Below are 24305 nucleotides of genomic sequence, written 5' to 3' on the forward strand. Positions count from 1 at the left end.
CCCTCGCATTGGCTGCATTCGGCAGAGCGAGATGGGAGATTGGTTAGAGGCGGGGTTTGAGTGTCATGTAGCATGCTAGATTGATTATGGTTGAATGTTAAAGGGGAAGGAGGCTAGAGATTCTTGCCTGTGTCAGAAGTGCCGCTGTACTGTTTAACGTGCTGCTTTTCTGCTTTCTTCTCGGTCCTTTTTCTGGACCGAGCCGGGGGTCGGCTCAAAGACCAACACACGGGTCAGTGAGCAAAGTGTGTAAGGAAGATTAACACGAACAAAGGCAGTGGAAAAGAGAGATGGTCAGCAAGTTGAGAGGACTTTGTAAGAAGAGAATTGGTCGAGATGTTTAGAAGGACCTTGGGGACTGCTGAAGGAGACGGAGCAATGTGTAAAAGAAAAGGGGGAGGGGTAGAAGACATGCGGGGTATCTTGCTCCTTACTCCGTGTCCGGGTTTAGAGCTTTTCAGAGCTGTCCCGTGGAGCCAGAGTGCCTTTTGTCTGCTGATACGATCAGGGAGCTGTAGGAAGTGGAGGAGCATGAGAGAGTGTTTCTGTCAACCTCTGTGCTCAGTGCTGCTACCCTCAAGGAGACTTGAGCAGGGCTATCTGTTTCCATCTCTTCTGCTGCACTCCAACAGGCCAGACTGTTCTCCATGAAGGGCACGGGGGTAAGTCTTATAGGTTAACATGCTTACAGAGAGGAAATTGATCTGTTAACTGAAGTTGCTTTAAGTTTCTGAATAAATTCTTTATCTGGTGTCACTTAAGGCTGTTTCGCCATCACTGCAGGGAAGATAGTCTCTGTCCTTTACAGCTGTCCTCAGTGCCCCCCACCCTCTCCCTTTCCAGATTTTCTAGATTACTATTATGAGTCTCATCCATGTTCTTCACCTGCCAATTCCTTGCACCACTGATGGTTTCACTAAATTATGTCTGGTTAGAGTACTTTAAATAATTTTAATAAGTTAAAGTGAAATCTTGTCATTTTTGGATGTCACTTGCTTTGACTTTGGGCCACTGTGTACACAAACATGTACTCTGTGCTCTGATGTTGACTGAATGGATGAGTGCTGCTGCCAAGATCAGACTTGGTGCTCAGATGGACTTCACTGTCTTATTGGGGCTGACATCATGGGAGTCCCTTTAGGTACTGCCTTGTTTTTTACCCTGACCTTGCATCTCCAAGGAGAGGAGATTTGCTTTAAATTAGAGATTCTCCGACTGTTCTGGGCCATCCAGTAGGAGTTATGAACCCTACACAAAAATAGGGAATTACAGGGATTTATGCATCATAGATCATTTTTCAAACCTTTTACTTTTGTCAGATTTAATTTTATTAAACTCAAAAAAATGCAATCAGATGCATTTTTACTTCGTACTTAAGGGAAATCGGCCAATTGTGATCTATCAATTGATTGGCAAAACTCTACTTTAAATGATGGGTCCCTGGGGGTGGAGGAGCAGCTGGTTGTAGTGACCTCAGGACCCCCCGGGCCCCCTCCCGACAGTGTCAGACACACAGATGGGACAGACTGTCAGCCTGTCAGCTTCAGGGGCAAAGCGGGCAAATAGTTTGATCTGATCCTTTTTGATGGAGTCTTCAGAGGATGTGTCTTCTCTCACTTGCTTCTGACTTTTTCTTTCCTCCTCTTGTGCTCCCAGATTCAAAGTTCCCATTGGTGCTTTTGACAAAACTGAGTCCTGTTGGGGGGGGGGGAAGTAAGAGATTGAGAGAGGGAGACTAAAAATAACTCTTACGTTGAAGCCCTTGTTGCTAAATCCCAGGGTTGGCTGCTGTCTGAATGAGATTTCTACATTTGTAGCCCTACGCCGAACTACAGGCCTAGAGTGAGTAGAAAAATAAACCAAACACTCCTCGTCAATGAACCGGCCTTCATGTTGTAATTAACATGACCACAGCCGCTACACCCTTACTCTTTTGCCCTTGTCTATATTGTTTTGTGTCCATGTGTATACTATCACTAAAGATGGTGTGTGGGTTTTTTGCATGCAGGTACCTTTAGCCCTGCATTCCTTGATGCCAGAGACCATGCCTAGCATTGGATGAAGGTCACAGGAATGTGAGACTTACTCCTGCAGTATCTCTGTCTGCAAACAAGAGACAGACATGTGGAGAAACTGGAGAAGTAGTAAAATTCAAAGGGAAATGCCAAACACAGCTAATGCGTGTGGTATGCAACGTTTTTATTAAGCTTCTTTGAAAGTGTAAAGCCAGAACCGCTGGGGTCACTTAGCTGCTGCAGTGAAAGTTGGAATAACCAGTCCTTTTTCAGCCCCCCACCCTCCCTCCCTTTCTCCATTTCATCTCCCTTTTCTCCCTCCTCCCTCTCTGGTTTCTCTCGCTCCTCTCTTGAATGACCTTGGGAGATCACTGACTAGCACTTCCTGGAGTTCGCTCGAAGCAGAACCCAGGGCAAAGTTTGCAGGGCCATTCGGTCAGCTAGTTTGATCTGGACAGGGCAACGGGATCAGGTTGATGAGCAGTGAGGGTGTTCATCATTAAAACCCCAACTCCTCGTTCTTTGCAGTATACAAACATTTGTACCAACATATGCAAAAAAAAAAAAAAAACAAAACAAGGAGAGTGTCTGAGTTGTTAATTTGTAATTCCTGGGTGGAAACGTTTTGTTTTTTGATCGGGTAGATTATTTACCCTGCATGTCGTACCCATGCCAGGTTGCTTCTGTGTGCTGTTTGTGATGAGGGGGACATAAGTGTAAGTGCTTTAATAGTTCACAGTTTGCATGTACAACCCTCTTTTATTCAGGGCTATGCTTCAAAATAAATGTCAGAGTGACACTCAATATTTACACTGTGTTTCATTCATCAGAGTAAAACTGTCTTATAAAACATTAGGCAATTTCTCTGCTAAACAGTGACATAAATCAGAGTTGAAGTCTGGTTGGGAAGTTAGGTAAAACTTCAACTTTTTATAAACTGTCCTTCTAAACTCATCACTGACAGTTTTACACATCGGATTGTTGGGATTTGACCTCTTGCTCAAGACGTGTCGGCAGAGCAGTAATCCTGCTGGAAGTGGTGTCACATTAGAGAGAAATGTCTTTCAAGTGATTTAATCATTTACAGTGAAATGGCACCGCTCTGTTCATGTGTGTGCTTTGTATTTACTCTTTGATTACTTGTGTTTGATCACTTTACTTTCCAAGAAGAGAAACCGGGCAGGGCTTAGATAAAAGTATTACTCTGAGAAAATTTAATGATACTAGAGATGCACCAGGCAATCAAATGGAGACTTCGATTTTTCCTTGATTGCCCCTGCTCAGGAATCGGCAGGAAAAAGTAAGAAAAATGTCTGAATTTTTCGTTCATATTCTTGAAATGAAAAGTAAAAATTAAAATGAACAAATCAAAAGCTGGTGTTAGCCAGGTAGATCCTGATTGGTGCATGGCTCTTTTGAAAATCTTATACATAAAAAAGGAAGGACTCCTTTGTCAGTTCCAGGCGTTTATTGTGTAAAAATGATCAGATATTTATCAGGATCTGAAATGTATTCAATTCTGACCTCAAGGTTGGACAGTGGACTTATTAGATTAAAAAAGTTCAAGTTTTAAAACTGCTAAAATCTTCCATTATACTTTTTGATATAGTTTCAAATCATAACAAGGTACGAGAGAAAGTGCCCAAGTGACCTTGTGGAGCGCAGAGTAAGCCAGTGCTGACCCTCCCCCGCTTGTTGCTGCACATTGCTCAGCAAATTGACTGAAAGAAGACTTTTTGTGTGTAAAAACTTTTATACTGTAATACCAGGGTTATTACACAGTGAGAAGCTCATGCCAGCCCATATGGAGGCGCCAACTTTATCCTTAAGTAGGCCTCCAATTTGTTTGTCATCATGCATCAAGGAGAAGTTAAATGCAGAACATTCTACCTGGGGAAAATCAAACGGTTTCTAAGTCAAATTAGTATTGAAACTTTGCATAATCTAATGCAAAACAAAAGTTTGTATTTTTATTATTTTCTCTTATTCATTTTCTCTTTAAAAGTAGCCAAGCTTGTTTATTTGTTTCCTGCTTTCTCTGCCTAACCAAGGGTCTTATGAGGTTTTAGACGAGGCATAAATGCTTCATGAATGCAGTGAGACGTCTTAGTTGAAGTGCTGCCGTCAGGAGAGGCTTCTTAAAGTGACGTTCTAGAACGCGAGAGCAAAAAGAGAGATTAGACCAACATTAGTGCTGATTCAGCTACTGCAAGAAGAGCAGCATTGACTTTCTTTGAGAGAATTGGAGGTGAAACAAAATAGGATGGCGGAAGCGAGGTACACTTAGCTGCGGGGCGAGACACACCAGAGAAGAAACAGGAGTAAAGATCTGGAAGACACAGAGGAGGAAGAGCAAGTTGCTGCGTTGGTCAAAGTTTGTTTCGACAAAAACGGTCTGCACTCAGGATCTCACACACCGAGCTGTGTTTTTCAGGAAACTAAACACCATCTTTTTTCTGTCCCTGTGACCTGCGGAAGGACAACAGCACTGCAGGGAAGAGTTCAGCATTTTCTGTCCTAATATAGCATCGAGTAGCAGCTTGGAACAAAGCAGCACATATACGTTTGTCAGAATACAGTACAGTGGAGTAATGCAGTCTCTTCTGGACTGAGAAGTTTAAAATAAGCTGAATGTGCTGAAATCTTCTAGTAGAGGTGATTTTGAGTGGCAACATAAAGGAGCAACCATAATTAACAAGCTTTATCATTTCTGTAATGCAAGCTTCCATCTAAGTAATGCTAGCGATTCATCAATCGGCCAGATTCCTCTATAAGCTCTTCTATGTGCTCTGTAGATCGGATACTGAAAAACCAAAAAAAACATTTCTCACAGTTCATTAAAATTAATGTTCCATGACACGAGGGAAACATGTTATTGTGATATTGTTGAATATTGCAAAACTATATGTTACGATTAACTTGAAGTTTTTTTTTTTTTTGCCAAGTTATTTTATTACTTCCTAGTCTTTAGCATCTCACCTATTGAAATGCACATGGGGAAGACATGCTTTCACTTTTATTTGTTAAAGTCCTTAAAATGTGATTCAGCAGCCCAGACTTCTAAGAAACTCAGAAATCTGTACTTGGAAGGAAAATCTGATTGATGCACCTCTACTTTGGTAACAAAATCATAAACAACAGGAACTTGAAGTGCTTAAAAAGTCACTGGAAATAATTTTTATTTTCTTCTTTCTGTGGTTGTTTGCATCAACCTCCAGCCTGTTTGAGTCTACGGGTGCACTTGTGTTTGACACCCTAACAGGCTCCCACACAAACTTTCCATTGTTGCAAAGCCTTTCAAAATTATGTTAATTGTTTAATGTGGGAAGAACAAACTAACAAGAAAAGCTAAATGCCAAAAGGGCATGTTGATACCTAGCTCCGCTCATCTCGCTCTCACGTCGATTCGACTGCCCACCCTCCCCCTCGCCACCCTGTCGCTGTGGTTAGTGTTTGGTTGTATATTTATATTGAAGGTTATATGGTTAGAGGAAGGTGGGGGGGGGGCGCTTCTAAGTGCTTTTAAATTCCTCTTCTACTCTTTATGTTTTTAAACTAAGGCTTTAGAGTACATGCAGATTAAAGTGCCGTAAGAGAGCAGAATAAAGAGCTGGGGAGACGTGTGTTTAGAGGCACAGCGTTATCATTGTTAGCAGCCTGATGGTCGTCTTTAACGTTTAAACAAGTAGCCTAATTATTGTTCCTTATCGGGCTACCAGCTGGAGAAAGCCACACAAGCTGACAAGCCCGTACATGTGCAGTAACATAAGATTGTCTTGTTTTGCATTATCACAGGATCGAGTGCTGATACAGGTGGTGTAAAGCAGAAAAACCAAATAACTCTGTTCGTGTTGCAAAGAACTGAGAACATTCAAAAGAACCTTTGGAAGTCCGTCAGTTCATCTGTTGTGAGCATGATGGCCAAAAAAACCTAAAAAACTACAATTACCATTACTCCTCCTTGTCCCGTGGAATGCTGGGATTGTTCTGGAGACTGCAGGTCTTCAATCAACCTTGAAATGCAACTGGACACTAGAGCGTCAGAGAGGGAAGGGGAGACACTGTCAAGGTCAATCACTAGCCTGGCATGCATAGCTTCAAACGGCCCGATTGATTTATATAAACCCTCCCCCTCCTCACCCGCCATTCTGTCTTATTGATTTAGGCTACTGTTCGTTGAAAAACTGAACGAAAGAGCGGGATGCAGCAGCGCTTCTTCTGTATTATTCAGTAACCTGTACAACTGCCAGAGAGACTCATCTTTCCTGTCAGGAATCAACCAGTTCAAGGATCTGACATTTTCAATCAGTGATATATTAGTGTAAAATATTTACAGCAGCTTTTAGGTAAGCACGAAGAAAGAAGCTGATGTAGGACTAAGGTCAAACTAATCTCTTGCTTAGAAGCTGCTGCAGACCCAGGGGTATTGAGTGTGTGAAAGGGTGTACTTTGTATCATATCCTGTTTGCTGGACCAGGAATAGAGCCACTCATGCTTGTTGGACAGGACTGAAAATGTTGGGTTTGAAGGACGTCTAATTCAATCTGCTGTGTTCACTACAAATAGAAGCCAGCCTAGTGTCTTTAGCCAGATAACCCTGTTTTAGAAGACCATGTGCTGCATCACTGGTTGACCAGGCTGGTATCAAGTTAACCAGTCAAAGCAGACCCTCCTGAATAGACGTCCAGCCAAATACTAACTTAGCATTGTCAAGATCTCTAAAAATACTTCTAAATTTAATAAAAACAACTTCAGGCCTCTTAAATGCATCCAGATTTACATTTCATGATGTGCCATCTCAGATTTGTAGTTTCATGCTTTGATTGCTTTCTCCATCATCTTTGTTAGTAGAATACATATTTTCTTCTTCTGAAACCGGTTTACTGTATGTTTGGACAGGTACTTGTTATGTCATCCACCTCCTGTTCTTGAGAAAGTTTACATTTAACAGGCTTTGACTTGAAAACAGGAGCTTCAGGGGTTGGCTAAAACCAAGTGTAAGCAACTATTATAACCCTTACTGTATGCTGTAAGAGGTTAAAGTTGATTAACCAAGGTGTAGAAGCGTTGGACTATGGTACAAAGCATTCACCTAAGTTGACAGTTATATTTAACAAATTATTTAACTTATAAAGCTCTTAGGTATGTTTTTTGTAATTTGTCTTAAATTCACCAAAATAAATCTCTTTAATCTAACTTACTGTAACTTGCAATAACCCAATGCTAGCCACTAGGGGGCTGGAGGCAGAGGACTATTCGTGCTTTCTGAATTAAGTGAGGGCAAAAATATCTTCAGGACTCTCACCTGCAAAATTTTAAACACCAACATCCTGCTATATTAAAGACTTGTTGATCATTGGCGGCTCAAATATCCCTGCTTTGGCTTACCGTCTTCTGGATGCAGGAACCATTTTATTCCCACTCCACAAAAGATCATTTAAAAAGCTACAGGACTAGGAGGAAAACGACACTTAAGTCCGTGCAAGAGCTCAGGACAGTAATGAACAAAATATCACAATCCATCTGCTCTGGTAGGTTGTTATGTTCTAATCCTTCACGATCTAATATCGTTATATCACCCACCCCTAGCCCAGGCTTTCCTTTGTTGCGTCATGTCCCTGTGTCTCTCATGATTTGGCCCATTTTTTTGTCTCATTTGACCCACAACACTTCCTTGTTCAGCATTTCATCTGTGGCCCGGCCTGTCTCTCATCTTCCATAGTTAAAGCTGCTGGCACTTTGGCTTTAATGATGGGTTAATACTGAACTTGACAAGGCGCTTTTCCTCCCTGATAAACTCTAAACCACCTATCGTCTCTCTTAAACACTCTTGAGTGCCTTGTTGCTGAAAGGTGCTATATAAGTAAACTTGACTTGACTTAAATACCTCCACCCTCGTCTCTTCATTTCCACGGATCTTTCCTGAGTCTTTTCCTAAAGTTAAGAAGAAAAGGGGAGAGTGTCTGTGATCAACACCCTCTAAGCTCTAAAAGCTCAGACAGGCAGGCCAGTATTCCCAAACCAGATTCCTGGCATACTATAGTAACCTGCTGGGTCCTCTTTCAAACTGGCTGAACGCTTATCAAGACTTTCTTTATGTGAGAGTCTGAATCAAGAATTTCTCTCATCTGGATTTGTTTAAATTGCTCCTTTTTGTCATAAAGAGGTATTTCTATCCCCCCAAACACTCTTACATCACAGGTTTAGCATCATCCCTACTGCTGAGGTCACAAGCTGCATTTAATTGCACATGAAATGTGTGTGTTTGTTGAGGATCTTCGGTTGAGTGCTAAAGTTGAAAGAGCCATTGATGGTCAGAGAGCGCACAGCTGCTCTGCTCCTGGATTCTTTATCATTTATCATGTCAACATCTTAAATCCACAAGACTTGAAGCCTGTTGCAACTCTCTTGATTTCAGTCTATTGTAATTACAGGTTATGATAAGATATGATGTACAGACATAGTTGGAGAGCTCTTGGCAGTTCAGGTCTGGTTTGGACCGACATATCTTATGTCCTTGGCCTGTTGACACCGTTGTTTTTTCCATATACTTAGCATTTGTTTTGTGATCTCCAATGATTATTTGCTCACATCTGTCTCCTCTTTCCTCTACGCAGCCAAGTAGAAGATGTCAGGAGATGCATTTGCAACTGGACCCTGCGATGCCCAGCAGACGCTTCAGTCCTTCTGGCCTCGAGTCATGGAGGAGATCAGGAACCTGACCATAGTACGTTAAAACCTCTCACAAGTTCAGCCCACATTCATGCATCAACTTTAAGCATTTCATGTTGTCAGCCGCTTCTAAGATGTGTTATAACCAAGTGATTATCTGTGCTCTCAGAAGGATTTCCGCGTGCAGGAGCTGCCCTTGGCTCGAATCAAGAAAATCATGAAGCTGGATGAGGATGTCAAGGTAACAGGAGGACCTCAATGATGAGCTTTTTTCAGGAAATAACCATAGTTTGCAGGTGTCTGTTACCGTTACTACACTTCGAAATGTTTATTTCAGTCAAGGATTTAGAGAATCTATGAATTATGTAAATGCTATTATTAATCCCTTCTGATAATCTAGCATTAAGGACCTAAGCGAAGTAATTTCATATAACACTTTTCACAGCTAAAAATCGCAAACAACTGGACAGCAACACAAACAATAAAACAACAATATAGAATCATAAAAGATACACCAATTAATCAAAATATTAATGAAAGGGGGATTATAATCAAAACAAAATGTAAATGTATGTACATGTAAGCTTTCCCAGATATGACATTGCATATTGTGAGCATTATTATTAATAAAATACATTAAATGTAAAATATTTATTTATATGCTCATCTAAAAACTGTTTTTTTTTTTTATTACAAGTTAAGCATATCAGATTGTGATCTGGGCTCATCGTACCGACCCACCTTCATACTTTTTGACAGACTTCCAGAATAAAAATCAGAAATCACTTTTCGCCTTGCAAAGCTCAATCACTACTTATCTAATATAGACCCATTAAACCCTGGACTGCATTGTCGGTCTATTCTCTTGTGAAGGTACTCATGGGGATCCTTTTTGAAGTTGTGCCTTCAGGGTGTTTTTGGTTCGCTTTCCATGACAACATATGATTATAGAAACTAAGCCCTGCCGTGACCAAGCGATTGTCTTTGCCAATTTGATTCTGAATTTTTGCTGCTTCGGATAAAAGGCCGGGGAGGTCTGTGTTGTCTCTGTGCACTTGAGCGTGACTGGTCCAATGGGTTTCAAAGGTGCTGAACACACCTGCGACGTTGCATGCCTCTAAAAAAAAAAACCCCAGATGACTTTAAGTGATTGGCGTAAAGAACTGCATAGTATAATCAGATCCCAACCAACATTGCGATTTCAGTTTGTGCGATATTGCGATTGCAAAGCACTTCTTGGGCACAATATTTAGTAAGATAATGTATATAATAGGTTCACTCTCTCCATGCCGATAATATATTTATATGGACTCTGACTACAGCTAATGTATGTTTTAGAGGCTGAGATACCGAAGCTCACGGAGAATGGGGGGATATTGTGTAATGAAAAAGAAATAAAAGAGCCAGAAATGTGGGTAATCGTGTTCAATACCTTCACTGCAATTCTTACTCTCAGCAATGCTACAGGTATTTATTTTCCTACAGAAGAGCTGTCCTAAGTGTACCATGCGCCTCACCCATTGACAGCTGGAGGTAGACGCAGCCTCCCATGACCCTGCAAGGATTAAGCAGGAATAGAAAATGGATGAATGCATCAATTAAAGTCTATAAAAAATGCAGCATTAAAGGGACAAACGTTCTGAGTGGCTAAAAAAGTTCCTACAGGAAACTACTCTTGATACTATAACCCAATTCTCAGATCTGCCGAGGTTATCTCTGGCTTTAATGGACGTGATGGACAAATCCCCCCAAAGAGACTTTACTTTTCTCCTGACATATTCAGCCATATTCTGTCTTGGCTCATGAAGGTATGAATATTTTGGCTCCCATAACAACGGGTTTGGCCTCCTGCAGGAAGCTTAGAAAACATGCGTGTGCTTTAAATGTGCCGTGTCAAGAGTGCCGTCCTATCCTTTTAGTAAAGCAGGAGCTTAAAGCAGTAAAGAGATCAGCAGATCACTAACATATCTGGGAGAGACCCTTCCATCTGTTCTGATACAGCAGCTTTTACTGCATTTATTCAGGGTGTGTGTTTAATATAGCACATGATGTACATTTAGACTTTATTTCAATGGCAATTAAAGCTTGATTTTACTGACTTACTCGAATGAAATAAATGCGTTTTTAATAAGACAGAGTCCGTTAGAAAATATATCACAGCTTTAATGAGAGTGCATAAAGGTTCTGTTATTGACACCTTTCCTTTAGTTCTTCTGTAGAGAATCCTATAATTTAGCATAAATAATATGCCATAGTGTTGATTATCTGTGGATTTGATATTTCAGACTTAAGCCAGGGCTGTTCGTGTTACTGTGTACAGGTGTGTTTAGTCAGGTGTGACACTGTCCTCTCTGCAGATGATCAGCGCCGAAGCTCCGGTGTTGTTTGCCAAAGCCGCTCAGATCTTTATCACTGAGCTCACCCTGAGAGCGTGGATCCACACCGAGGACAACAAGAGACGTACACTACAGGTCAGAGGGACATCTGACTGGCATGGCGTCTGCTGTCCTGTTTTCACTTTCTCTTCCTCTGTGATGTTTGAGTCTTAGAAACCAACTAACTTTTTCGACTACCTTTATAACCTTTCAGGGCTTAAAGATCTTTTCTGTTTGTCGCCTTCTGTTCACTAAATGCCTTTGTCTGTGTCCCTGTTATAAGCTCCTTACCAACTCCCCCTTGAGGACTATGTCTCTGTTAAGTTCTTTCTTCCTCCATTGATATTAAAAGCACAGAGATGGAAACCTATTTTTACTGCTGCTGTTTGTCCTGGTCTGCTCTACGAAAACTTTATAATAAGAATACATGAGGAAAAAGAACATACCAAAGAGGGAAGAGTTAATTGTGAAGTGATGGGAAAATAATGCGTGGTATTTCCAAAGTTAAAAATATAAATCTGAGAAGTTTCGTGTGAACTTCGTTATTAAAAGAAAGCCAATAAGTCGGCCAGATAAGAAAATGGGCTTTGGCCGGATAAGACCAAAGTTAAACTTTTTGGCCTACAACAAAAATCCCTGTGTGTGGTAGAAAACGTAATACTCGACAAGGCCTGTCAGAGGCTGCAAAATACCTGAGACTGGGGGCGGAGGTTCTTCTTTCAACAGCACAGCATTAAACAAACCAGAGCCACGGTTTTAAATCAAAGCATATGCATGTATAAGACTGGCCTAGTCAAAGTCCAGTCCTAAATCCAACCTGGGAATTGATGTTTACAGAAAATGTTCATCAAGTCTCCAAGCTTGAGGTGTTTTGCAGACCAGGTAGCAAGTATGTTTGTCTCTAGATATGGAAATATGGTAAATAAATTCCCACAAAACACTTGCAGCTGTTTATTGCAGTAAAAGATGGTTATATTAATTCAGACAGGGTAAATGCAAATCCACACCACACTTCATTTTTCTGATTTTTTTGTTAAAATATTTTTAAAACCCTGCAATGTTTTTCCCCTTTCACTTTATAATTGTGCAATTAATATGAGACATCACCTGGGTAGAACCTGTTACTTTTCATTGGTTTAACTGAGGAAAAAGCAGTGTCCTTCATTTACTCACACATATGCAGATTCCTCGTGTGCGGAGAGATCACGCCAACTGGGTCACCATAACAACACTCATCAATAGAGCAAGTGTAAATGTGGCCTGATGTTACCAGATATTAATCAAGGTACTATAAATAGCCTGTATTACAAGGAAGGCCACAAAGGGGGGGTCCTGACAGCCAATATCCTGTGGAAAATTCCACATCCACACCACTGTGGATGTACTAAAGGGTACAGAAGCAGAGCATGAGCCCGGGAGGAAAATGTCATTCCTGTTCTTTCCTGGTTATCTCGGACACATTTCTGGCAGAGGTGTTATAGTGACTGGTTGGCCTTTATTCAGAAAAAGTTGAATGTTCTTCTCACTGATCTAGGCTAACAGTAGTTATACATTTGATTTTTGTATTTATTCTCACTTACTTGTTTTTATCTACATTAAACACTGGTGTTATCAGAAAATTATTCCAACAATGGGATGTAATATTTTTTAAATTATGTTTATTCGTCAAACATTTCAGACCCAAACTGCATTCTTTTTGCTGTTGAAGTGTGCGAAAATTACGACCAACACTTACTAATTGAAGCTTTTAACGAGCACATTTTTTCCTTAAATTTTACTAATTATTAATAAACTAGTAATATAAATAAATAAAATTGCATTTGACCTTAAGTTTGCACTTCTTTTACCTCCGTTATTAAAGCAAACAGCCATTTCGCCGCTGCTGAAAACTACTGTGTTATTTTGGGAGTGATGAACTCGGACTATGAGGCATGTTTATATATAGGAGTACCATATTTAGGATATGGTTTAGGATAATTAAGCCCGACCTTCTGTGTCTCTTGTTTTTCCAGCGGAATGACATCGCTATGGCGATAACAAAGTTTGACCAGTTTGACTTCCTGATTGACATTGTGCCCCGGGACGACCTAAAGCCTCCTAAACGACAGGTAGGAATACGCACTCTGCTGTTGGTGTTGTCGCTACGCAGTCACAAGGGAAACAGGGTTTTTCATAAGACGCACCACATTGAGTCGTCACACACAACTGAACTCAGAATTGTGCCCTGTCCTTATTAAACTATAAATAAGCAGACAGTCATGTTTTATAAAAGAGTATAGAAATATTTAGAAAGCATCATCTTGTCTTTTGGTCTTTCTGAAAAAAACACAGCAGGTTACTTTTTGTGTGGTACATCATTTGGGACCAATTCCTATTAAATGCTTCTGCGACCAATTAATTTCTTTTTCCCTTAAGAGTGTTTTTACTCATTTACTAATCTACTAAATTCATACATAACAAAACAGAAGCAGATTAAAAATAGAAACAATGAGGATAAAGGGGAGATCCGATTGTTGAGCTTCATACCATCTAGTCACCGGTGAGGCCCGGTAAATCTGAAATCGCCAGAATCCCATCATCAGCCGGTCTTCTAGAGGCATCCAACCTAACACAGTGAGAATTAGAAAAGACAGTAGTAACAGCATGGGTAGCAGTGCAAACGATGATCAACTTCATAAACAGGCGATAAAGTGTGGAAATTTGGGATGTCTGTTATTTTCTCCATGCTATTTTTATGCAGATTAGAGATGCTCTAGTAATACAGATAAGATCTCAGTTGTGTCAGTTATGCAATCAACCATAAACCGGATCCACCTGCTAATTATACAGTCACATACAGATGAGCCAGGCACTTGAGCGACCATCTCACCCTTTTCTGTGTTGGCACCACGGTGCTGTAAACATCCTTGACTGGAAGCTGGGTGTCGACAGCGAGAGCTTTCAGTCGGATGTTTGCAGCTTCTTTTTGCCACAAACTGCCAACAGTATCTCCAAAAATAAAACTAACTTAGACAACTGAGTGGTTCATAGGGTGTTGAATGTAACATAATCTGTTTGTTACCTGGTTCATTCCAGCGTATGTTACAGGATCTAAGGACATATCATGTTGAAGCAGGCAAATGATGGGCTGTATCTCAACCTAGTGTGCCAGATGGAAAAGTGAGATATTAAAATTTGTTAAGTGGACTGTCTCCAGGCATGTAAACATCCTACACTCTCAGCTGTGTTGTCATGGAGCTGGGAGAGGGATGTTTACACTTCTGGGGGTGGAGAAGCATCATCCTGACGAAGCCCTGCTTATAAAACAGGGCGGTACAGGTCAATTTATTTATTAATCATTGATAACTGTAATAAACGTTTCAAGCCGCCATGTGGGCAAGAACCTAACCTGCTGCGTCTAACTTCCAGATTATGTTACTCTACATCCCATCAGTTATTTATCAGCCCTGCTCCACTCTAACATTACACTTGCGAAAATAATTTATGGAGATGTAGTAGACTGATTCAATACGTGCGTGTGTGTTTCTGCACCTACAGGAGGAGATGCGTCAGTCAGTGGCTCCTGCAGAGCCGGTGCAGTACTACTTCACCTTGGCTCAACAGCCTGGAGCCGTGCAGGTGCAAGGCACGCAGCAGGGTCAGCAGGCCGGTGCACAGACAGCCACGACCATCCAGCCCGGACAGATTATAATCACACAGCCTCAGCAAGGACAGGTACATTCGAGTCCATGTTTTCAGAGCTCTGTGCAGGATTGGTCACACACTCTTCCATGTAGAAAAATATCCAACAGTGTGTGGATCTGGTGTCCACGTACAGATCCCCGCAAACCTTTCCACCATTTGTCATGTAACGACAACAAATGTTAAAAGTAATTTATTGGGATTTTTCTGTAATAAACCAACACAAAGTGGAGCATAGCGGTGAAGTGGCAGAGACATGATTTTTTACTCATAAAAATCTGCAAAAGTATGGCATGCATTTATATTCAGCCCCTCTGAGTCAATACTTTGTATAACCACCTTTTTGCTTTCACTTTACTCCTGCAGGTTTTATGAGGTAAAGCATGACTACCAGATTTGCATAGCTAGAGGCTGAACTGTTTGCCTATTTTTCCTTGCTAAATAGCTCAAGCTCAGTCAGATTGGATAACGAGGGCTTCTGAAAACCCTTTTTTTAAGTCTTACCATAGTTTCTCAATTGGATCTATGTCCATACTTTGACTGGGCCATTTTAACACTAGAATTTGCTTTGATGTAGATATGTTTATTGTAGCTCTGTCTGTATGTTTAGTTTGTCTCCAGCCTGAAGTTGAACATTTGCCCCAGTCTAAACTCTTTTGCAACCTCTAACAGCTTTTCGTTCCAGTCGGCTCATCTGACCAGAGAACCTTCCACATGTTTGCCGTGTCCCCAGCGTGGCAAACTCAAAACAAGACCTATGGCTTTATTCAGTTCAATTCAGCAATACTTTATTAATCCCAAAGGGAATTTCGATGTTTGTCATTATCTTAATTTATTGGGCCTTTCCTTTAAAGGCCATGTTTGTGCCTACATAACTAATAGTTGTTTGCACTGGCTTTTATTTAAGGGTATCAGATGCAAGGAGGCTGAATACAAATGCATCTTTGAAAACCGGTTTCCCTCCACTTCCCAGTTTGGCCCATCAGATAAAATCCTAATGAAATAAACCAATACGTGTAGCTGTAACTTGACAAAATGAGTAGAAGGTTAAAGGTTATAACTGCTCTTGCAAGGCACTGTTAATGTCTCAGTGATTTTTACTTTTATTTTGAACCTGCCCCCCCCCCCAAACTAAAAAACCAGCAGAAAGCAGATACATGAGCTACCTCTAACCAAAGTCCTCTTCAGAAAACTCTTTATCATACCTTTACCTAAAAGGCTGCACAACTGGTGAACATTAACCCAGTTCCTAGGTCACACCAGCTCTTCTCAGTTTAAACCATGCGCCTCATTTTAATAAGTTCTTTAAAAACCAGCTCAGAGACTTCAAAAACTGTTTGTTTCTTGTCTCTAAGCTTAATAAATGCATATCCAGCCTCTCACAGGCTATTGGCAAGTATACATTCCTCAGGCTATTGCCCTGGCCACCCGACAGGATAATTTATCAGTCATCCAGTTGTTTCTCTAATTATTCATTTCCTGCCACTTTTTCTGCTTTGTACTGTTTCTCTCTAGTTTGGTCTCTGTGTGTTATATACAGGTCCTTCTCAAAATATTAGCATATTGTGATAAAGTTAATTATTTTCCATAATGTAATGATGAAAATTTAACATTCATATATTTTAGATTCATTGCACACTAACTGAAATATTTCAGGTCTTTTATTGTCTTAATACGGATGATTTTGGCATACAGCTCATGAAAACCCAAAATTCCTATCTCACAAAATTAGCATATTTCATCCGACCAATAAAAGAAAAGTGTTTTTAATACAAAAAACGTCAACCTTCAAATAATCATGTACAGTTATGCACTCAATACTTGGTCAGGAATCCTTTGCAGAAATGACTGCTTCAATGCGGCGTGGCATGGAGGCAATCAGCCTGTGGCACTGCTGAGGTCTTATGGAGGCCCAGGATGCTTCGATAGCGGCCTTTAGCTCATCCAGAGTGTTGGGTCTTGAGTCTCTCAACGTTCTCTTCACAATATCCCACAGATTCTCTATGGGGTTCAGGTCAGGAGAGTTGGCAGGCCAATTGAGCACAGTGATACCATGGTCAGTAAACCATTTACCAGTGGTTTTGGCACTGTGAGCAGGTGCCAGGTCGTGCTGAAAAATGAAATCTTCATCTCCATAAAGCTTTTCAGCAGATGGAAGCATGAAGTGCTCCAAAATCTCCTGATAGCTAGCTGCATTGACCCTGCCCTTGATAAAACACAGTGGACCAACACCAGCAGCTGACACGGCACCCCAGACCATCACTGACTGTGGGTACTTGACACTGGACTTCTGGCATTTTGGCATTTCCTTCTCCCCAGTCTTCCTCCAGACTCTGGCACCTTGATTTCCGAATGACATGCAGAATTTGCTTTCATCCGAAAAAAGTACTTTGGACCACTGAGCAACAGTCCAGTGCTGCTTCTCTGTAGCCCAGGTCAGGCGCTTCTGCTGCTGTTTCTGGTTCAAAAGTGGCTTGACCTGGGGAATGCGGCACCTGTAGCCCATTTCCTGCACACGCCTGTGCACGGTGGCTCTGGATGTTTCTACTCCAGACTCAGTCCACTGCTTCCGCAGGTCCCCCAAGGTCTGGAATCGGCCCTTCTCCACAATCTTCCTCAGGGTCCGGTCACCTCTTCTCGTTGTGCAGCGTTTTCTGCCACACTTTTTCCTTCCCACAGACTTCCCACTGAGGTGCCTTGATACAGCACTCTGGGAACAGCCTATTCGTCCAGAAATTTCTTTCTGTGTCTTACCCTCTTGCTTGAGGGTGTCAATAGTGGCCTTCTGGACAGCAGTCAGGTAAGGCAGTCTTACCCATGATTGGGGTTTTGAGTGATGAACCAGGCTGGGAGTTTTAAAGGCCTCAGGAATCTTTTGCAGGTGTTTAGAGTTAACTCGTTGATTCAGATGATTAGGTTCATAGGCTCGTTTAGAGACCCTTTTAATGATATGCTAATTTTGTGAGATAGGAATTTTGGGTTTTCATGAGCTGTATGCCAAAATCATCCGTATTAAGACAATAAAAGACCTGAAATATTTCAGTTAGTGTGCAATGAATCTAAAATATATGAATGTTAAATTTTCATCATGACATTATGGAAAATAATGAACTTTATCACAATATGCTAATATTTTGAGAAGGACCTGTAGTTGTGCTGCTTCATGCTGCTTCAGCAGACTGCCTTTAGCTGAGCTGTCATACTAGTTTAGGCCTGGTGTGATTCACAGTCCTCCTACTGCTGCAGTCCTCGGTTACACTTCGACACTCCGTCGATGTAAAGTCTGTCGATGCATGTTTAGTGAGAACAACATTAATGGGTCACCTAAAATTATACAAAGGTCTTTGCTTTGTCTTCTTTTACAAAGAAAGAAGTAATCTGTGATGCATTTTTCTTTCTCGTTTGAACGTTTCTGCCCTTATTCCCTTTTGAAAGCAAAGGTTATGTCTAAAGATGAATCAATCAGAATTTTGTAAATGTTTGAAAATCTTTGACTTGAGGATACCAGTTTTATCTGATTGCAATTTCTCTTTAAGAAACATAATACAAGAAAATGCTAAAACAGTATTTACACAGTTTTTCTAGCCACTGTGTGTGAGAGAGCATTAGCACTAATAGGTTTTACTATTATTTGAAAATGAAGACAAAATAATTACACAGTTGACATTTGAAACTTTTCCATCTTACCTTCGAATAGAATAGAGAAAAACGATATCCTTTTACAAGTAAAACAAAATGATAAAAAGCTGTCTGGTCTGAGTCTGAGCAATAAATTATTTATATAAAATAGAACAATTGAAGCAGTTAAAAAAATATATATATAAAAACACATGTACACATATTCATACTGATTGTACAATTTCCATTATTGAATCTTTCTTTACATTCTGACTGTGTTGAGGATTGCTGTTGTATAGTAACTGTTGCTGAATCTGCTTGTCCTTGCTCTGATTGATCGGTAGCATCTGCCGGACAGGTCAGAGTGTGATGGATACTGTCGTTACCATTATTTCCTTGTCAAAGGTAATGTTGACCCTTACCTTTTGATTCGGAGATATTCTAAAGGCTACCAATATTTCCAAATCTAGCCTGTTCCATAACAGGCAAAGGTTAAAAGCTCCAACATTATACAGCTTTGTCTCTTTCCGTTCTCCTGGAAGTCTTGCTCTCTCTCACTGCCTGACCATAACAGCAAGACCATAACCATAATTTTCAGTATGTTTTCAAATCATGGGGTGAAGCATATTTAAATGCCTTTTTTTCCCGAACTCAGTATGGCCGTTCGGTGCCAGAGGACACCCTGAGCCGGAAGGCCTTAACCTCCTGAACCTTTCTGATTAATATATGTCGACAGCTTACCCAAAATATATTCAAACGTTAAAATCTACCAATGCTATGAGCATGTTCAGGAGCAACAACTAAAATGTTGGGAACACAAACTTTTTGCAGCACCTAAAAAGGCATCACACCAATGTCTTCTGAGGAGATGTCCTCTGACCTGCTGGCTCTCCTGCCATCGTTCCTCCGGCTTCTCTTGAACATTGGAAATCTTGCTGCTGGATAAGTCATTTCCCAGTTTTAAGGATTGAGGGGGATGGGGGGGGGATTGGTTTCAGAAACTTGATCGATCATCTTAACCGCTATCAGTTACCTTTTAAAGGCATCCCCAAAGTAGCGGCTAGTCTTACAGGAGACATGACAGATTCTTGGGTTAAATTTGATTTGTAGAAACAACCAGTGATCTTCAGGGCTTTTGGGTTATTTCAGCAAGCAAAAAAGAAATACTGTATTTGAAGCTAGCTTATAGAAAGAAAGTCAGAACTTAAAAAAAAAATTACTAAAGAGGCATCTTGCTCTAACTCCACTGACCTTTATTATTTCAAATCATTTGAGCTTCTTTATTGCTTTCTGTTTGTCTTACTTTTTATTTATTTATTTAACTCTTTGCCTATTTTCCAAAATATATCCTAAACATGCCTTAAATGTTTTTTTTTTTTTGTGCTTGCGGCTTTTATTTTCCATTCTAAAACTGGAGGCGTTCTATGCATACACCCATGCTTACGTTTTGTGTGTTGAGTTGCTGCAGTCGCTACCCCCTCTCACACTGTGTGCTTCTCTCATTTTCTCATTCTGTTCTGTCGGCCATCAGATGTTGCAAGGTGCCACCATGCAGCAGTTACAGCAAGTGCAGGTGCAATCACAAGGCACACCCATCACGGTAAACACACATGCTTTTATACGTGCAATTATCACACATTTAGAGACCACTTCTTGAAACCGCTGCCCACACAGTCTGTCCTGCTTAGCTGATTGAGGCCTGTAGAAGTGAGTGCAGGATGAGATCAGGTGGTCTCTGCAGGGTACAGAGAGAGACACAGGAGAAAGACAACACTGAAAACCTGGGATGTCACCAACTTTGCCACCGTCTTTGCTGCAAGCAGTAATGCATGCGTTTTGTCTTTGTTTCTCTTTCGGTCCGCTCCTCTTCTCTCCACAAGAGCGCGCCCGTTGCCATGCAGGTGGGTGAGGGCCAGCAGGTGCAGATTGTTCAGGCTGCTGCAGCCCAGGGTCAAGCTCAGACAGCTCAGGCACAAGGCCAAACCATGCAGGTCATGCAGCAGATCATCACCAACACAGGAGAGATTCAACAAATCCCGGTAAGAGGCTGCACCAACCCGAAAGGGACCGGAAACTAATGAAATGTAGTTTCTTTTAATTTAACAGCTGGAATTGAACCATTCCACATGTTCCAGAATAGGAAAATGGCTGTGTCCTTTCTGTCAGAATGACCTTTGTTCTTAACCAAAGTCTGTCTCCCTCTGGTGGCTGTCCATCGTAGGTGCAGCTAAATACAGGCCAGTTACAGTACATCCGTCTAGCCCAGCCTGTCTCTGGAGCACAGGTGGTCCAGGGACAGATTCAAACACTGGCAAACACGCAGCAGGTAACAGACGCATGTATGGTGCTGATCAAAAGGGTTGCATACACTCATTACTGGCATGAATGTCTCATTTATTTTTATGCCACTATTGATACATTTGAACTGTTCTTTTGTCAGGAGTGGAATGATGATGATGCAACAAATAACTTCATTAAATGTTTAAACAAGAAATAGGTGCACAATTTTAAATTTACCTGTTTTTTTTTTTGTAATCAAAATGGTGTAAACATTATACATACAGACTAACATTTATACGTATAGCCCCCACCACTTATTGGCTAAATGCCGCCTTTGCAAGTTGCAGAAAAGCAACACGCATTTGTAGCCAACCACAAGGCTCTTGCACAATTGTGGCCGGATATTTGACCACACTTATTGATAGAACCAATTTCAAGTGGCGAGTCAGATGACTTTTGGAGAACTTTTATGGTCAGAGATGACTGAGCTATTTTAGCCACAATGACCAGCCTGTTTAGCTCCCAGCAGCACAAAGAGGGTAGAATATTGTAAACAGAGGGCTACCTCTAAATACTTGCTAGATGAAGTTAAACGTTAGTAGGTGTTCCAGAAGAAACATAAACATACAAAACATAGACTGAAAACCATTTTGGAATAGATAATGCAGTCTGCAACCTGGACCCTGGCGTAAATTTGTAGACTACCTTCAAAAACCAGGTTTATGCTAGGAAACCAAACAATTTAATTTAACTCCACCAATTCTAATCAGAAGAGGGATCAGATGGATATTTAGCCAGAAATATACCAGAAGCTTGTTGGTTTCCCTTCAACTTGCTAAGGCACATTTAACCAAACATTAATATTGTGTATGCACATATTTGAGCCTGTATGTATAATTTTGCCCCTGTGAGAAATTAGATTAAGAAAAAAACTGCATCAATAAAAGCCCAAAATCAGCATGATATTCAGTGGCGAGGATGTGTGGATGTAAACTTCTCACTTGAACTGCACACAACAAAGATGTGCAGTTAGCTTCACTTTAATCACTCATTTCTTACTATTCTGTGACGTTTTTAGATCACACAGACTGAGGTGCAGCAAGGACAGCAGCAATTCAACCAGTTCACTGATGGACAGGTAATAAATCTACTAACTAAGCTTTAAATGTTTTACTGCCTCTGAAAGCTGGTGACGTTTTAAAATGTACCTGCTTTAGACACTAAAAATGTCAATAAATAATCTGATAAAACCAGAAAGAAGTTAAATATTCCGGATACAGTAGGCACTCTTAAAGTCTGATAGATGATTGGATTTGATTTTAAGTTTATAGAGTCTGGATAAGTGTGGAAATTCTTTAATTCGGTATGGAAAAAAAGAGTTGACTTCCCATACTATTTTTTTTTTCCATCAATTATAAGCGTTTTACAGTGATTTATTCTTAGACGGCTTTTATTATGATTTTCCACATCATACCTATACTTTTTGTCCAACTCGTGGATTATTCTGATTTTGATTATCAAGAGATAAACACTCATTTACTGGATCCAAGGTTCTTGAACTTAATTAGATTTAAATGCTAAACAGAGCATTAACATTTATATTTGGATTAATCGCTTATCAAAAAGTGTTTTATATTTGATATAAAACAAAAAGTCAGAGTAAGAATTATAGATTTATCACAATTTTCAAGAATGTCCAGATGCCATACGAATGTGAAAAAGACCTTTTACTATGCTGCCGATCCAGAAGCCAGCTTAATCACTGGGGTGCATCATTATTTGTGAATATTTCTTATGCTCAGAGGTTAATACAGTCATAAAAAATGCCTTAAGAATCCAGAAATATCAGTGTGGCAAAAGTATAGATTTATAAAACAAAGAATTGTTGGAAGCCTGGTAGCAGATTTAGATCAAACTGCTTGAAATAATGAGTAAAATGAGACTAAAGAGACAACAAGCTATAGACTAAGTTGTGATATTCATATCTTCCTGCATGGACAGCCTGAAACATCTGCCTCATTCCCTTTCACAGCAGCTGTATCAGATACAACAGGTGACCATGCCAGCGGGACAGGAGCTGACCCAGCCGATGTTCATCCAGTCCACCAACCAGACAGCCGATGCGCAGGTCACGCAGGTCAGCACCGACTGAGTCCGACCCAGAACCTTTCTCAGCAACACATAACACGCAGACCAGCCCTTGTGACGCCAACAGATGTCATCAACTTCGCCAAGGGATGCTCTGATATCTTGATTTGAAAGCACCACCGATTTGAAATGAGGGACCTGAAAACTTGCAACAACGTGCATATTTTCTAATAAATTTAGCTCACAGGATTGAAAACCAAAGGGACACTGTTAGACTCCAATCAAAAAGTACATTTTTTTTTTCAAACTTTTAGCAGTTTTCTTTTTATACTTTTGTCTCTGACATCACATTGGTAAAAAAAAATCTTCACAATGGTGCTCCAGGTCCTCCTGAGGTTACTGTTGTGCATTTTGAGTTTGCCATGGTGTAACTTCAGAATGGAAAAAGTGGCTATGAAGGACAAGTAGAGTTAACAAACGCATGCATGTTGACAAGGTCCCAGTCGGTTTGTGCACACGGAAACAATGCAGCAGCCTCAGTTTCATTCTTCCTACCATAACATATCCTGATTATAAAGAAACAGGAAAGCTTTTGTCTTTTTTCACCTTTTATGTGGAAATAAACTGGGAAAAATCTCTGTATTTGTAACATATGTTTGGTTAGTGGTAGCCTCCTTTCTCTCTGTGTTTAGTTGGATAAATTGAAGCCATATACCTCAGATAAGGTGTAATAATTTCATCTACTCTGTTGTTTTATTTCCCACATTGATGAAGCATGGGTTTCTTTTGTTTAGGCTTCAAACTGTATATGCGAGTAGTGTATGTATGCCCAGGTGAGTGTATATGATTGTGTTGTGAGCATCCACACTCGTCCTCATCTGGTCTGTAGAGCAGAGAACCTCCACTCTGCCTTCTTTATGCATTTTTCCACAGTCCACTCTTCCCAGGAGGTTTTCCCTCTTTAGTCCTCTGCCCTGATTGATGTCTCATGTACACACTCTATCTGAAGCAAATAAACCTTTTCAATGTTTGCCCTTAACTTTCCCATTATCTGTTGTACAGTTTAATTATCATTGTTCTTATCCTTGTTGTTTTGCATGTAGTTTAAATTGCCAGCGTGCCATGCAATAGCTAGGTACAATTACATTTTGCATTTTTAATTTTTGTAAAACAATTCTGTTTGTGGAAAACAAAAAAAACTATTAAAAAAACATAACTTGTGTAAAAGGTTTTTTTTTTTTTCTTGCTACTTTGTCACTTTATTTTTAGTGAGTGAGGCAGCCTGCTAGCGGGCAGACGGAGACATTTCAGCCATACATCAGAATAGGACTAAAACCAGACCAGACATCCAGGTAGACTCATCATGTCACAATCGTGTGGCTTACAGCTAATGAAAACACAAAATTTACTTTCTTAAAGGATTTGACTATTAAAGGCCAACATCAAGATAAATATTACAATAATGGGAAAGACTTGACAGAGTTGCAGCAGTAATTGAAACCCTCCACTAGGAGGATTGGTTACAAAACAGAAAAAGTTAGCTTTGTTCATAATTGGAAAGTTGAGTGGAAGGAAA

General features: G+C 40.5%; 1 protein-coding gene across 10 annotated transcripts in view; it reads left to right on the forward strand.

Moving 5' to 3' along the window:
- nfyc (nuclear transcription factor Y, gamma) overlaps positions 1-23956 on the forward strand; it is a 29737-nt gene extending 5781 nt beyond the window's left edge. For 3 of the 10 annotated variants that reach the window (XM_047384240.1, XM_047384243.1, XM_047384242.1), the window contains exons 2-11: positions 8633-8742; positions 8857-8928; positions 11045-11158; positions 13075-13170; positions 14600-14776; positions 19893-19961; positions 20242-20400; positions 20583-20687; positions 21720-21779; positions 22674-23956. In XM_047384240.1, coding sequence (XP_047240196.1) covers positions 8644-8742; positions 8857-8928; positions 11045-11158; positions 13075-13170; positions 14600-14776; positions 19893-19961; positions 20242-20400; positions 20583-20687; positions 21720-21779; positions 22674-22793 — 1071 coding nt within the window. In that variant the 5' untranslated portion in view covers positions 8633-8643 and the 3' untranslated portion in view covers positions 22794-23956. Of the gene's footprint in view, positions 1-140; positions 663-8632; positions 8743-8856; positions 8929-11044; positions 11159-13074; positions 13171-14599; positions 14777-19892; positions 19962-20241; positions 20401-20582; positions 20688-21719; positions 21780-22673 lie in introns of those variants that run through there. The other 7 variants (XM_047384244.1, XM_047384246.1, XM_047384247.1 and 4 more) reach the window with 5 other exon arrangements.
- Positions 23957-24305: the final 349 nt, after the last annotated feature.

This window comes from Girardinichthys multiradiatus, chromosome 13 (assembly GCF_021462225.1).
Source record: "Girardinichthys multiradiatus isolate DD_20200921_A chromosome 13, DD_fGirMul_XY1, whole genome shotgun sequence".
NCBI classification, from domain to species: domain Eukaryota; kingdom Metazoa; phylum Chordata; class Actinopteri; order Cyprinodontiformes; family Goodeidae; genus Girardinichthys; species Girardinichthys multiradiatus.